At 37.0% G+C, this 16,934-nt stretch overlaps 1 protein-coding gene across 3 annotated transcripts in view; it reads right to left on the reverse strand.

Moving 5' to 3' along the window:
- Positions 1 to 6,534: 6,534 nt before the first annotated feature.
- LOC135681285 (uncharacterized) overlaps positions 6,535 to 16,934 on the reverse strand; it is a 68,901-nt gene continuing 58,501 nt past the window's right edge. For all 3 annotated transcript variants that reach the window (XM_089113474.1, XM_089113475.1, XM_089113473.1), the window contains 3 exons: positions 14,605 to 15,027; positions 11,316 to 11,562; positions 6,535 to 9,944 (listed from right to left, as the gene is read on the reverse strand). In XM_089113474.1, the coding sequence (XP_088969600.1) occupies positions 9,551 to 9,944; positions 11,316 to 11,562; positions 14,605 to 15,027 (1,064 nt within the window). In that variant the 3' untranslated portion in view covers positions 6,535 to 9,550. The remainder of the gene's footprint in view (positions 9,945 to 11,315; positions 11,563 to 14,604; positions 15,028 to 16,934) is intronic.

The following is a 16,934-nucleotide window of genomic DNA, read 5'->3' on the forward strand; positions in this document are numbered from 1 at the left end:
CATCGGATAAATGTTTGGATTGCCAAATGGTTTTGTGTTTGAGTAGGGACAACTTGATTGTGTGAAATGCAGCAAATTGAATCTCAGGTAAATTACTATCCTTAACAAAAGCTTCTTCCAAAATCGTATGCAGAGAGTTGTTCTGAATGGTACAAATTGGGAGTGGTGGGCAACAGTTGCCACGGGAGTTCCGCAAGGATCAGTTCTCGGTCCTCTTTTCCTCTCTTATCTTTATTAATGATCTTGCTGAAAATATAACCTGTGCTATTAAGTTATTTGCAGATGATACTTCCCTGTCTAAAATTATTCGTGATGAGGCCAACGCTTCCCTTGATTTGAATAATGATTTGGAAAAGGTTAGATTGTGGGCATGGCAGTGGACAATGCAGTTCATTGCTAAAAAGACCGAAGAAGTAATATTTTCCACTAAAGGAAAGAAACCTCAACACCCGTCTCTAAAGCTAGAAAACGAAGAGATATCAAGGAATAATGAACATCTCGGTGTAATTCTCGACTCCAAACTAAACTTTTATAGTCACATTTGGCTAGGTACGTATCTCGTAACACCTATGACCAAGTTTACAAACTTTATGTTAGGCCTCATCTAGATTATAGAGATATTATCTACCATGAAGATGATCTCAATAGGAGTCTTAAATTTACTAAGAAATTAGAAAGAACACAGTACGCAGCAGCTCTCGTCGTATAAAAGGTGCTTGGCATGGCACAGATAGACAGAAACTCTGCAATGAATTGGTTTGGGAAGAATTGTGTCACAGAAGGTGGTTTAGAACAATGGGCCACTTCTTCAACCCAAGGGTGAGCTAACAGCCGGAATACCTTCATGCTGAAATCCCAGTACATCGCAATATTTCGTAGCACCTCAGAAATTATCGTGAATATGAACAGAATATAAGTAAGACAATCCGTTTTTCGAATACCTATTTTGGAAATGTTCTTACAGAATGGAATAATCTAACAAATGATACTCGAAATTCCAAATCCATTGGTGAATTCAAAAGTAAATTGCTTAAGATTATAAGGCCTAAAGGAAGATCAGTTTTATATATATGCGACACTGCTGGTCTATGTTGCATAACAAAACTGCGTTTGATGTTTAGCTCTTTCAATGAACATAAGTTCTGACATAACTTTGAATGCATTAGCCGCTCTCTCACTTCCTAGTAAACGTGCATTCTTATAAAGAGGCCTAGATCTTAGTAACAGTGTTCCTTTGTACACTCTTTTTATGAAATAAATTTTATTAAAGGATGATTCTCAAAATCGGTCAAAAGTTAAGAACAAATTAAGTACAAGCCTACGCTGGGCTACTGTAAAGTATGATTTAAGAAAATCTTATCAGAAAAATGAGGAGTTTTCTGCCATCCAGGGTTCCTTTGTTGGTGAAAATTCACACCTTTTCTGCAAGTAAAGGATAGCTCATACACTTTCTTGAAAAATGGGGCCTGAACATTTCCATTGAGATCAATATTTGAAGATTGTAATGCTTACACCCTAATAATTTGAGAACAAATTAAGAGGAATCCACCCCGAATGTCTTGGAAAATTAAGAACAGCCAACCGGAACTTCAATTTATAGGTTCTTATACAACAATTTATCTTGCCCCGATGAAATCAGGAAAATAGAGCATGCATGATTTGCTTTCATTGGAACTTTGATTTGACAATTGTTTCTATTATAACACATGTTTGGCGTGATTTTTAAATGCTTATCTTTGTACCAGTCTCAATAATTCCAAAGAGGGAGAAGTCCATAGAACCAAACCCAGGAAACCATGCCTCCTCTTAGGCAAGTTTTCATTTGACAACAGCAAGGTTTAGTTTCCTTTGATTCTTTTGTTTCTTTTGCTATATGTAAAGTGGCCTAGCAGTAAATACTCGAAGAGGATTAGTTTAGGGACACTTGACTTAGTTGTTGTAGCCTGTGTGTAAAGACGACTTGTGCAGCGGAGGAGCAAAATCTTGATATAGCAGGACACTGGTCAAGAAATCTTAAAGGGACTAGGTCACGTGTAAGGTTGCAGGCCAATATTGTTGTGTTGATGCTTGTGGATGGTGTGGATCCACAACAGCAGCTGAATTTAGATTTGGTAGGACAGAGAATCGCAGCGCAGCAAGAAGGTTTTAACGGCTTTTCTTGCCAAAGAATAATTTTGTCACGGCAAAGGACTTAAAGTTTATGTCAAAACTATTTAGACAGGGAATTTATTGTAACATTCTAGCAAATTGGGTAACCGAAAAGCTGACAATGGTTTTGATGTGTTTGAAATATAGCGGTCATTTTAAGCCCTGGGAACATTCTTGCAAATTAGCTATTGTGACGTAATCGATGAAGTCATGTGGCTACGGTCAGTAAAAATCTGATTGTTGAATTTTCCACTGATGGTTATATTTCTGAAAAGAGGGACTGAAATGGAACAAAAAATTATAGAAAACCAATATTATTTGAGTTACCTGTCAAAAGTTACGACCATTTTAGGTTTTTCAATGAAAACAAAATGGCGGATCTCACAATTTGGTATCGAATTTCGTCAATTCAATTTGAGTAGAAACATAACAAAATACACTTTTTTAAAATATGTAGTTATTAAGACATATAGGTGTAGTTGCTGATTGTTAAGTTACGGTAACCACTCGTCGAAGGAGTCATCACTTGAACTAAAGTCGGAAACCTCTCAGATACTTTCTTCATCTTCGTAATCTTCTGGCTTTTCTGATTTGTCACAATCTTCACCGCTTCCATTATTAACAACGTCATCAGAGTCTGTTCTTTTAGCGAATTGACACACAATTTTTCCACCTTGTTTTTTTTCCTTGCTCTTTTCCTTCTTCTTGGATAACTATCAGCATCACTCATTTCAGAGTCTGCTTCTTGTTGGTCCTCTGGTACTTCTGTTTGTTTCAATCTCTTCGATCGATTACCTGACAAAGATGGAGGTAACTGTTTCCCTTTGAACCAAATAGGTACAACGAGATTTTCATCTGCATCCCATCTCCAACCATTCGTTTCAAATGAAATACCTGGGATCATAATTTTATTGGAACTAAGCCAATGAAACACCTGATAATTTACCCTCATGATCGCTTGTTCTACTGAATCAGGATCTGGAGGAATAGCGCTGGATGACTTCACTTTTTGATTTTTGTAAATCCTCATTCTTGTTTCAACGTATGATTCAGTAAACGTGCCATTGTAAAAAACCATCCGGATGAATTCCTTAACTTGTCCTATTTCATGTTCTTTTATTGTGAAATCTTGTCCTAATCCAGCAAGAAGGCCACATTTATCTTGTGCATCCATTAATTTCTTTATGACTTTTACTTTTCCGACCTTAAAATAGTAGGACGTTGTATCACACCCAGAAAGGGCATGAATTGCTGGCAAAGCATCACACATGTCTGATCCAATGGCCTCACAAATTCCACGTATGTAAGCAAACTTTTCATTTTCGTATTTCAAAGCCATCTACTCTTAACCTCTAATTTCTTAAAGGCCCATACAAGAAGTATTAATACATCTATATCTTTCGCGACTACGACTGTATACCTATCTTCTAGAGATGCGTGTAAAACAAGGCGTGTGTCTGCTTCCTCATGATTGCATTCATGAAGGAGCTTGCAGCTGTTCTTGTCGATAATGTATGTGGCAGCCCCGTCAGTCATTATGAACGGCTGCTTCAAGACTTCTTTTCCTTCTTCACTCTGAATGTACTTTGAAATTAGTTTATCAAGTTTCCTTTGTTCCTTCCATTTTGGAGAAAGTCGTTCCATTTAGTTCCTTGAGGCATATGCTGGTCAAAACATTCAAGCTTGACACCTAGCCCTGTCTCGCCGCGCTCCTTTCTCGTGCCACTCTTCCAATTCGTTCTCTATAGGTATCATTAATCATACCAACAACAACTGGCCTCGATGTGTCAGGTGTCTGCAGAAATCGAAGTAGATTTATGGTCCATTCTCTGTATGTTTTCTTAGGCTTCAAAGTTCTAATTACGGCAAGTCCATCGATAAACCATGCTGCTTTCTCTGGTGGAGCCCTTACGGAGATTTGTGATTTTGCAATAAAGAAATTCCTCAAAGAAGCTTTGTCCGACTGTCGAAGTGAACCTTCTGGAGTAGCTATGGCAAGGGGCACTGATGTAATAAGATATCGAAAAGCATCTTCCATGCTAATCGCTTTGGCAACAATGAGACCAAACGCCTGACAATCTTTCTTTAACACAGAAATAGCTTTGAGAGGTGCCTTTTTCCATTTGATGCCAGTATCCAGCTTCATTTTCTTTATTGGATCAAAAAACTTTGCTTGCGTTGAACGAGTCTGTCAGTCACGAATGTTTGCAATGCATCACTTCCAACATCATGAGCTTTGAGCATGTCTTTGCAGATTGATGGTGTAATCAGAGCACCCGAATGAAAGCATCTTGGAGTCTCGTTTGAAAAAGGATCTGCGCTATAACCTCGAAGAGTAGACTTTAATTGAGAAACATGCTGGTAGTAGAAATTTTTGCCGCTTTTTGTCGTTTCTTTATGCTTCGGAGATAGTTTTATATGAAGATGCTTCCTCAAAGCAATCCACAGCATGCTGTGAACATGAATTGTATGTATCCAAGTATTAACCGTGCTAAGATTTGTACTGAAGCCTGATCTAAAAGGTCCAGCTGTACCTTTGGTCACTTTGTTAAACAGCTCAGTAATAAGGTCACCATGTATGCTTGAGAACCTTTCACCAGTCATGCTCCCGCCGTGTCCTTTTGCTTGCAAATCTTGAAACGCAGGATATTCTGTCCTCTTGAGCTCTTGTAGGTTCACATGTTGGAAACTGCAATATCGAGCATAATTTTGATGGTCAAAAGCAAATGCAAGAGAAACCATCTCATATTCTGCTTCCATATGCCGTTCAATATCGCATTCCCGTAATGAAGAAATCAGAGCAAGCATTACGGAAACGTCCTTCAAATATTGCACCGTTAAGTGGCCTTCGCTTTCTTCTTCATAGCACAAAACTTTCTGACAAAGCACTGCAAAACTAGGATGGTTTATCAGGTCATTCATTGTGGAAGGAGAAGGTTCTTTGCGAAGCTTCTCGATTGTTGCCATCAAATGGGGATCTGTTTTGGAGTGTCCATCTAAAATAACAAACATACAATAATCAATGAAATGATTTTATAGATATTTTCAATGGTACATGAATAACTTATTTGCAGAACTTAAAAACAGTAAGATATCCAGCTTTGGAAAATGGAGAAATATGAGGGTTATAAGCAATCGGCGTAGTATTTTGGCATTCACCTGTAATATGCTCTATCCTAAATTGTACAAGAGCGTCGAAGCATTCTTTGTGCAGACGCATGCTTCTAAAGTAATGCCTGCCTTCCAATGCTGAGTCTGCAGATCCAGGAGCTTTTACTTCTGCGTCAATACACCATTCTTTCATTCCCTTGCAACTGTATCTTTTAAACAGCAGCAATTGCATCACGCGAACCTGATGAAATCCTCCCATAAGTAGCACAATACGGTTATACAGTTCTTGATGTTTCCACAGAATGTGGCAAAGCTTTGCATAAACCATTTCGTCCGAATGAACAAACATAAACAGTATCTCTAGCTCTTCTATCATGTCAAGAAGAAAATCTAAATATTCTTTGCACACAGGATATTCCGGAGGATATTTTTTCAATTTGTTTGATAAAGTTTCAAATTCTCTATTGCTAACTTCCTGGTATATTGCTTTTAAAAAGTCCTGGTTATTGTATCTTGATCAATAATCTTTAGTATTATCTAACCTTTTATTATATCATATTACCGTATTCTATGTAATTTTGTTTCTTAAATTGTGTCAAATTTATTATTTTTTTGACCAAATAGGGTGTTCGGCTCGAAAATCGTCTCCATTCTCTCAGCATCTTAGGCAAGTATGCTAATAAGAACGATGTTATTTTAATAATCTTAATTTATAGACAGCTAATTGATTATCATAACTAATTTTAAACCAAAATTGTTTTTGTTGAATTACATGAATTTGAATTTGAATTTGAATTTGATCATTCTACGAAAAAGAAACCGTTGGCACTGAAGCGGGAACACAAGAAGTGAACGGCATAACAGGCTGCTTGGCCGAAGGGAGAGAGAACAGAGATATCTGTCTATGGAAGTCTTGGTTCTCGAGCAGTAAACATTGTTGAAAGCCATTGGTTTAAGAATGATTCAGTCTTGGCAGCATTGCTGCAAGGATCAGGATTTCACAGTCTGCCATTTTGTCAGACAGTCTGCTTTGACGATTGGTAAACAATATCCCTCTTGATCAGATAATAGCACTGGAATGTGAATTTCAAAGTTGAATAGCACAGGCAAAGGAAGAATAGGAGTTAGGGTGGGGGGTGTGTGCTGCAGCCATCAAGCGACATCATTCGGGTAAAATCCATACTAAAGCCCCCGCCCCAAATGTTGAGCCTCCCCCACAACCATGTTGAATAGCAACATGTATCAGTCTTAGATGAAAAAGAAATAGATCACAACTTTGCAACATCTCAAAAACTCAATATGCTTTATCTTTTAGATACGTGAGCTATGATAAAATGCAGTGAAACATTTCAAGCAGTGTTTCTACAAACTAAATAGAACAAGTCAAATGAATGAAAGGGATACTAAGCGTGCTAAAATTTTATGGTTAAGAGAGCTGTCAATAAGCCTGACCGCTCTGACAGCTTTTGCCTCTTGCAGAAAAGTCTCCAATGTACGATGTCAATAGAGTTCAATAATATTCTATATATTCAATTTTTTGGTAGAATAATAAACTTCAAATAGGGACAGCTACAGAACGAAAACAATTTTTTGAGAAGTTTTAAAAGCGAGGGTATGAACTACTTTGCATATTTTATGGGGTTTTGGAACTTTTTGCCGTTTTTGCTATGGGCTTTGAAATTTTTGGTGCTTTAAATGATTTGCTTCTTTCTTGGCACCGGTCAGACTTAAAGACAGTTTCCTAAGGTTGATAATTGTTGCAATATCTAATAACTCTGAATCATTATCGAGCAAATGCTAAGAAAAACATTTAATATTTTGCGGCCAGCATGTATGCTCAGCCTTATCAAGGCCCACACCACCAGGGGTGGGGGATGGGGGGTGGGGGGGTGCGGAGGGGTAATGGCCCCCTCGCTTTTTTGGTAATCTAAAATAGGCTTTGTTTTGAAGCACTAAATTCAAGTTCAATTTATAAGACTTGGCCCCTCCACCTTGAAATTCGTGGCGTGGGCCCTGTAACATCTATATTTATTTTCTATGTTTTAAAACAAGATGTAGTACCCACAGTATCGGAGCTAAGGGGGAGGGGGGGGGGGCTGGTTGGGTCAAAATCTCCATACATTCCGTCTACCATTACAGGTTGATGGAACTAAGACTCAAATATGAAAGATTTTCATATGATAATGCCTAATCTTAATAGTGTCGTATCGGATGTACAGTTCTTATCACGGATGCACGAGCCGACCGTATGGAAGCATTTGCGCTAAATACAAAAGATAGAGGGTTATCCGCAAAAATCTTTTTCTATATATACGATCAATGCAACCGAAATTTGATTGATCGGTTTAGACACTTGGGGTTGCCATTACAATTAGGAAACCAGGTTTTATGCTCAAAGTTTCTTGTTGCTTGCTGCAGTTGTTAAATGATATTCTATAGTTTGGCTAAGGAGGGTTTCAAAGATTAGACTGTCAGAGTCATGGAATCTACTATTGGAAATGTGGATAGGGATAAACCTGATCATGAGAAACGAATAATATGACTGCATCTGAAGATTTTGCAGCTATATCAGGCAACAACTTGTAGTTAGACGCTTATTAAGAATGTTTAGCTTCCTTGAAATGTAATTTCAGTATTAAAATGTAATTTTTATCTTTACGATGAAAAGAACTTCTCCTACTTTGGATCTGTTAATACTGTTTTCATGTCAATCAAAGTTCAGACAACATAGCTTCTGCTACCGCAGACGTCTTTCAACTTCAATATCCAGGCATTGTAAATCAATTATGAGATTCTTAACTTAATACCAAAACGATATCTGACGAACTTAAGGATATGTAAAGAAAATCTAATGGCCAACTTTTTATATGGTAAGACTATTCTACTTACACTAATGCAATTAAAATACGAGCAAATCAAGCAACTTGTGAAGTAATAATGAAAAACTTTTGTTTTGTGATTTTGTAACAAATATTTAAGTTTACAATTCTGTAATTCAATACTCCGTCTTCTTTAATATTGTTTGCTAATTTTATCTCTGTTTGAATATACGTGGAATTAGTATCAGTGGAAAATGGGATAAAACAATATTACATTTATTTTTCTGGGTAATATACATACTGCTTAGGAGTCAAGGGGAAGGGGCCACATGGGGGCCAAACTCTTGTCCAACAACCAAAATTCAGTAACATCTAAACAAGCCGAATGCTTTTTCCTAAGTAGCTACTAGAGCCTCAGTGAAAGAGTGGGTCATTGAAAGAGTGGGTCCGTCTTTTTCACCTTTGTTCGACCATCTCTTTCACTGTTGCTCTGATAGCAAGAGTCGGAATGCTACAACAAAGAGAAGCATCGTTTTCTTACGCTCGTGGAGAGAGAAGGGAGAAGGTAGGAAAAAATACATAAATTAGGTCTAGCTCATGACTAACTCTTGGCTACGTAAAGACAGTTTTAGAATCACAGAATTAAAAATGCAAAATTGATTCTGCCAAGAAATGGGGGAACGTTTCCCCCCGGGATGCACTTTCGTCTTTGCTATTTAACACTGCATTCAAAAGAATTGACGTGATTGAGGGGTGGCTTTCCTTCTTCCTATTTTCAGGCGTGCCAATCTTTTGAAATTTCGATGCAAAATAAAAAATGCAACGCACTTTAACGTGATAGTAAAGACAAAGAAAACTGGAAAAAGGTTAAAAAATGGCGCTATAAGGCTACAGAGAAGAGGAAATTCTAGGTGATGATGAAAAAATTGACAGAAGGAAACAGGTATCTCAAGCAGCGTTAAGAAATAACATTGAAAGTTGTTCAAGAAGAATAAGTATGAAACGATGTAAATAAAACAGAAACTCTTAAACGCTCTTTAGAGAGCACACTTCCATGCAACTGCATCACCATCGCAAACGAAAAAAAATTAAACAATTTCCATAAAGGAGACCATTCCCCAATTATTGGAAGAAACAAGAACAAGCTATATGAGTAGAAAAAATTTATACAAATCACTGTTAAAATCACATCAACAGCATGGAAACTTTTCAGAATGGACAAGTACGTACCATTAAGACTGGCAATATAATATCTCTTCCTAAAAAGAACAAGCAAATAATCAAAGGTGAAATACCGCAACATATACAACCACGGAGAAAGATGTCAGATTAAAACAATTGAGAAAAAAACTTTGAAAAATGACTGGGCTGTCGATCTTTGCTTTGAAAGGAAAGAAGCATGCTAGGCCGTTGTTTATGCATTGTTTGCATGCCTTGATCTAGTCTCGATCTAGTCTTCATGGGCCTGAAGGTTAGACGGACACTCCAAACCAGTACTGTGTCGTGCTAGTAGAAGCTTCTGTGCAACTGAAGTCTTTATTTATAGTTTCATGATAGCCAAAATTGTCTTCACTTGCTACAGACCCCTCTTTGGCTAATAAGAAACAGTGGTTTAAGTCTGAATCAGTATGCAAGAATAATTCAGTATCTTGCCAGAACGAAACCCACTGATTAGTTGCATTGTGTCCTCGAATATTGATAAGTTCAACCAATTTGCAGATACTATCTTTATAAGTTAGGGGGTTGATCTCGCTAAGCTTTGCCCTCACGTAATCTCGATAATCGACACCATATCCAGGGTAACTGCATGTAGCCCTCCAATGCGTCGAGACTGATGATACATAATCCATAACGGAGAACCCAAGTCTGAAAAACAGGTTAGACATTTTATCAGATTTTTGCATAGTGTTACAAACATGAAAATCTTAAAGAATACATAGAACAATCTCTCTTTTCCATCAATTTTTATTCAGCCTCGTCTCCATCAGTTTTTCTAAGCCTTGTTACCGTCAATCATGCTTCTTAGCTTCGTTTCCTTTAATCTTTTTCTTAATTTGTTTTCCATCAATCTTTTTCGTTTACTGTAATTCAATCAATCTATTCTCATTTAACTGTAAATTATATCATTTGTCAATTTATCTTTAAATATAGTTCTTGGAAAAACCTTGTAAAATTCTTAAACACAACTTAAACGACTGTCAAGTCCTTTCTTTTTGCAATTGCTAATATTTCATTACCAAATCCATTTTCAAAACCTTGGCTGTTGTAGAACACATTGTTTTATGTATACATTAAGTGCAAAAAATTTGTCTGATAATTTTTGTCACAGGAAATATTTTTGATCAAACTGAGCATGCATAATATTTACTGATTGAAGTAACGAATATCAAATGATATCTGTATCTGTATTGTTACAAAATTTTGAAAACAATTGGTTATCCAATCTAAAAGAAATGCTAATAGAAATATTAGTCTAAACAAAAAATAACATCGTTCTCGCTGGCTTTCAAGAAACACTGTCACTGACAGTTTGTTACTGGAAGTTTCTTGACAATTATCAAATTTTCAGTACAGAGAGTTTCTTACAAGTTTAAAAAAAGTTCAATAGCATTCTTAAAAAATATGCGTGAATGAATAACCTGTCACAGTTATTAGTTTATTTTAAAAACCTGAAATAGTTTTATCTTAGAAATCCAAGGGACTGGTCAATATTGGCCAAAAGTTTATTTGTCCGAAAGGCCAAAAATGTTTCCGCAAATGTTTTTGCCAAAGTTTATTGTCCGTAATATTATCCGATGAAAATTTTTGTACTTAACGTAGAATATAGACGGATCTAGACAAAATGGAAAACATTTATGATAATGTTTTAACCATTAGTAAGGATGTCACAGCCTTAATATCATACTTCAGCAAAAGGTGAAAGGGTTACAGCCCCCCAACCCTCAAAACGTTTGATCACTGGGTAAAATCTGGCACTTAAAAAAAGGCTCGAAGCCAAGCCCTGAATTTTGCTGCGCAGATTTTCTGCAAAACAGATTTTTCTGCGCAGATTTTCTTGCAAAATATTTTGCTGTTTATATTTAATGAACGAGTTGCCGATTTTGATTGTCAAAAAACATCACAAAAAGGCAAAAATCCTTGGCTCTATTTCTAAAACTGAAAAATAGCGACAATCAATGTGGAAATATAAAAAATCCTAAAGAAATAGAAAAAGAATTGATAAAATTATATATTCACCTGTACATATTCCAGTTGGGCTCATACTCGGAAATTGGATCGTTGTCGTAGAGTGGTTTATTTTTGAAAAGGTAATTGTTTTCCAAGGAGAAGGAAGTGACAAGAGTCCATACGAAATTAGGTTCCGAACTGAAATCGCAGTAGACGTGGTGTATGAGGCCAGTTCCATTAATAGCATAAATACCGTTATTCCTTGCTCCAATGCGGTACCAATCCACACATGAGATTTTGTTTGCCAAAGAAACACCTTTGAATAAAATTTGAATCAAGAAATCATTAGTAAATGTGACATTAGCTATATTTTTAAGTTATATCAAAGCGGATCCAGAACAAGTCTTGAATGCCTCTTCTTAAATAAAGGAGGTGAGGGGTAACATTGCCAAATAAATAATTTCTGTCGGTATTACTAAACCGAGCAATGTTCCCGTTCAATTATTGTCCATTGATATGGATGCTATTTGGTAAAGGAAGTCAGGATAAGCTAGAGAAAATTAACGAGAGAGCTTTAAGACCAGCCTATTCGGACTACACAAATTTTTTAATAAGAAATAATGGTCGATGTTGAGTACTCCAGTCTCTTAATGTTCTGGAAATTCCAATAGTCATTGTTTCTCAAGATTTTTCTTAATTATGATGTCATGAATGATGTTATGAAATGTTCGTGACCTTTTTTATCATGTCAAGAGATTCGCTTCCGTTCCGATGCTGTATTTAGATCTGGGAAGTATATTTTTATCCGTTGTGTCTTAAGTTCTAGGCCAACAGGGCAATCTTGTTCTTGGATTTTACAAAATTTCGTTGTTCTCAGTTTTATCGCGTTTTATCATGGTTTCTTTATTCTTTTGCTTCGAGTACTGAAGATTCTTAATTTTTTCTGACTGTCCACTACTCGTTTCTTATAGCCAGTTTCTTATAAAAAAAATGAGTGTATTTCAAAGATTCGTACAAAGATTTACTTGCTCACTCAAAAAAGACTACCATACATGTCCAATCAGTTAGAATTTTAGCGCTCAAAGTTTATAAAACACTTAACAACCTTAATCCTGTTTTCATGAAAGACTATTTTGTACCCAAAACAACAGGTCATAACCTTCGTCTCAAAAACCCCCATAACATCCTTGACATTCCAAAAACCACTTGGCCACAGTACTATTGCCAGAACTACCAATGATGGTATCAGATCATTAAGTTTTCAAGGGCCTAAAATCTGGAATTCACTCCCGGAATCAATAAAGACAGCACAAAATACTAGACAAATTAAGAATTTGATCCCAAGGTTCTCTCAACCAGTCATATTTGTAAACAGTGAATCTACAATCTAGATTCCAATATAAACGATTACTAAACGATATCCATATATTCTCGAAACATATTCAATTTTTATTCCATACACGCGTTCGGGTTCCAATCGATAAAGAAAACCATCTGCATTCAAGCAATCCAACAACCAAAGTCCTATCAATGAAGGTCCCCCAACCTCGAATCAATCCCTTTATATACCTCACGGAAATAAACTAAACAATACTCATTATTTACAACGTGTCCTCCGCAGAGTCTGCATGTTTTCTAACAGGGGGCCAGAGGGGCGGAGTCTCCGAACAATTTTGCCGTGCCCTATAGTTCTTCACAAAAACGCCCACTTCGAGTAAATTATTACACTGATAAATTTAACCTTTTCCATTTCGTGCAATTGAAAATGTGTTTTTTAAACAATCACCCCTTATTGCATCCCTCGTTTCTCTGGAAAATTTATGACAATTAAATACTGTTACCAATGACGCCGGAGCACGGAAGTGGCTGCCCTCGTGAAATTTTACAATTTTTATTTTGCTATCGTTTTGCCCTATTCGGTGGTGCTTTGTCACCCCTCCCGCACACAGATCTTCCAGCATTGTTGATTGTTTCGGTATTGCTTACTAAAACATACTGTAGAGCTAATATGCACCTTACTCATTTTTTTAATTAAAAAACATTGGTTGTTATAAAACGAGAACTGGACAATTGGAAAAAATCTTGAAATTTCAGTACCCGAAGTCAAAAATATAGAAATACTTGAATTTTGAAAGATAGCATAAAACCGAAATTTCGTGAAATTCCGTGAAAAAGACTTGCTCTGGTTAGCGTAAAGCATAAGACACAAACATTTTTTCCCTCCCCCTTCTAAGTAAAACATTAGGACGGAAGCGAATATCTTGACAGAAAAATCATGAGAAATAGAAAACAATAGAAACATAGCCTTCACTGATTTTCGTGTTTTTATTGTTGTTTACTCTCGGCGTATTGCGGTGTTTCATATTTTTCGTATTGCGGTGGCTCTAGAAAGGGGGAGGGGGACATCTTACGTAGTTTGCCACCATTATCTTTGATGCCACAACCTTTATATCATAATTTAGCGAAAAATGGGGGGCTACGGCCCCCAGCAACCCAGCTACGGTGTGCCTGCAAAAAAGTTACTGTTGGAAAACTTCTTAGCACGAAAAATCCAAAAAGACCCCGCATGATGAAATAGCGACATAATATAGAAAAAACTCTTAAAAAATACAACAGCGACTTTTTAAATTTCCAATATCGTTTTGAAGTTGGAACTAAAGAGGTACCCAAATCTGTAAACTCAAAAATTTCGCTTAAAATGAGTCAACATAGAAATAAAGAAGGCATATGCCTTGCAAGCATAAGCAAATTGCCGTGTCTGAGTGAGCCTTGTGAAATTGCATAAATAAACAAGGGTGTGATGAAATTATCTGAGGGGAAGAGATGTCCAGCAGAATCCTCTTAAACCAGGCCATGCAAATTTTATCATGCAGCCCCCCCCTCCACAAATTAGATTCAATCTACCACTATCTTTTGATGTTACTTTTTTGCAATGGTTCGCATTCGAAGACTCGAAAAATAGTTTTCGGTTTCAAAAAAATAGTATTGCTACCGCTGCACAATGGATTTTTTCTGGACTATCGAAATGCTGCACAACAAGAGAAAGGGGTAGCCTAATATAGACGTATTTCTTTCGCAACTTACAAATTCGACGTGTGGTATGGGGGGCGCTGCTCTGCGATTGCAAAAAAGCTTATATCAGGGTGAAGGCATAAAGTGGTAAGACTTTTCAGGTCAAACTAGGTTCAGTTCGAATTTTCTTGCAAATTTTTGAAAATCTGACTGCCTTAGGGGAGGCGTTTGAGGCGGCCTAGATCCGCCCACCTCCCCCCCCCCGTGTTATATGTGTTGATACTCTAGAAAGCTGAAAATTATTCTATTCGATTCTGAATAAAAACTTCTTAAAATCGAAACAAACCTTGATAAACTTCCAGTTCACAGACTTGAAGATTCTCTCCTCTGTCGATAAATACACTGACGTATCTCCCTAAAAGGGGCTGCCCACAATGCATTTCTTTCATTTTCCCGCTTTCTACGTTCTGATTTGATACGCACAATGGATTTAATCGTCCACCATTCGTGCTGTCATTACCAACACTTATGCTGAATGGATTGATCTTTGTCTGTCCCCAAGTTGTTCCACTTCTAATGATAACCGTTCCTACATGCACACGATTAACAAGATCAACTTGCCACCAAGGCTGAGGATATGTTGTTGTAACTGCGCATACAGACCAGTCTCCATCTCTATTTCCATCGTTTCCAAACTCTGATACGAGATTTATACCGCTGTAGATATGTAGCGAAGACTGTTGCGATGGTTTTTTGTATGCCATGTTAACTGTTAAGAAGATGAAGTGTTAATTACCAAGCAAATTAAATAATCTGTCTAGAATTTACATTCATATCATAAAAGGGAAACTGAAAGAATCATAGACGCTTGGAATTTGAGAGATCAATAAATGAGTTTTAATGGAATCCCCGGACAAAAACAGACAGATCGGCCGCCGTGGAGAATGCTAGTAAAAATATTGAAACGCTTAAGAGACACACTCAAATTACAACTGGTCTTAAATTATGTTTGCGAGGAAATTCATGGTGCAATGCAAGTGGAAAGAAGAGCTATTTCTGGACTAGGCTTTTTCAGAGGCAAAACAGGCCTAAATAAGTATCTTGATGGAATAGGAATAACAGTGACATTTATTTCTCAAGAAACGGAAATGGATAAAGGGTCAAAATTTTTAACACAAAATTCTCCATGATAAATATTCTGCCAAGGAAACGAATATTGTGCAAAAGCACACCCTGATATATTCACGTTATAGAGTATATCATGGTTTAAAAGTATATGTTTATAAATAAAAATTGAGTACTCAATGCCGTATAACCAGAGATGTACACGCTTTTGATGTAAAGAACAGGAAGCTTCTAAGTTGCTACTTCCGAGTTTCAAGCTTGATGACATACATCTCAGAGCGTCAAGTCTTCTGTATTTTGCTTTAGGCCCCGTTCACATGGCTCCGGATTTAAATGAAAACGGATAAAAAGTGTCCGTTTTCACCTTGCGTTCACACTGCTCCGCTGCAAAAACGGAGACTTCTAAAAACGCAAAACCCAGTGTGAACACCGAAAACGGATACTTTTGAAAACGATAGTAACAACAACAACACAGGAAGATGCTTGGATGGCTGATTCACTCGAAGTTAGCACACTATTTGGAGGAATATTAGTGGCAGTGGGTTGTTTGAAAAGTTTATTAGCAGTCGGAAGGTCTGTAAACCAGTTCGTTGCATTTTCCTTTTTATCCAGAGCGGAGTAATGTGAACGCTTCATCGTTTTCACACCGTTATCAAATGTATCCGGAGCAGTGTGAACAGGTGAAATGGATCGATATGAAAACGGATAAAAACGAATACGGAGCAATGTGAACATAGCTTTAGTCAAAAGGAATTTCGGTGATTTTTAAGTCTTACGGCGTAATTGAAAATTTTACGTTCTTCCCCCACTTGCTACTCCGATTTTCACGCTAAATGCAGTCATCAGGCAACTTTTTTCATGATCAGTTAGTTAGAATCGTCACGTTCCATTCACCAATAGCGTATTTATAGTCACTCATCCCTCAAGGACAGTAAAAGAGTTTATTTTCTAATTTTTAATTACACAGTATGTCTAGATTGTAGTTGAATGCAAAAAAAGAATCGTGCCGTAGAACTTATAGGTAACAGCCATTGAGTTGACATATGGTTGAAAGATGGTACCAAATTGATTAAATGACATTTGTATCTGTTATTAATAAACATTAATTGACTCATGGCAAAAAAGATTTGGAAACACCCAGATAGTTTGCATTGTCTTTGCAAATAGCTCTACAAGCACGCCTTGTCTTGATACGTTTCCAAGTTCCAGTAAAACTTTTTTCTAGCTGCATGTAGCCGACAATTAGCCCTACCCTGTCTCAGGTACCGGAGCAGCTTAAATTTCAAGTTCCAATATGGAGGACCGGAGCAAAGCAGAACAAAGGAGCATCTTCATAGTTGAATCACTTTTTTCTTTCGTCTAAAAGCCTCTTTCCCAACTCTCTCCAAACTCTCTCCCAATTCTCTCCCAACTCTCTCCTCTAGTCTTTCATTCCCGCATTTAATTTTGCGTGGCTTTAGCACTCAGTGTAATTTATTCAGAAAGAAAATTATTGTTCTTTCTTTCATTGCATTTTCGATTCGTGAGTGCCAGGTATAAACACTTCCAGAT

The sequence above is a fragment of the Rhopilema esculentum genome, chromosome 17 (genome assembly GCF_057945365.1).
Source record: "Rhopilema esculentum isolate cy_ngs chromosome 17, ASM5794536v1, whole genome shotgun sequence".
NCBI lineage: Eukaryota > Metazoa > Cnidaria > Scyphozoa > Rhizostomeae > Rhizostomatidae > Rhopilema > Rhopilema esculentum.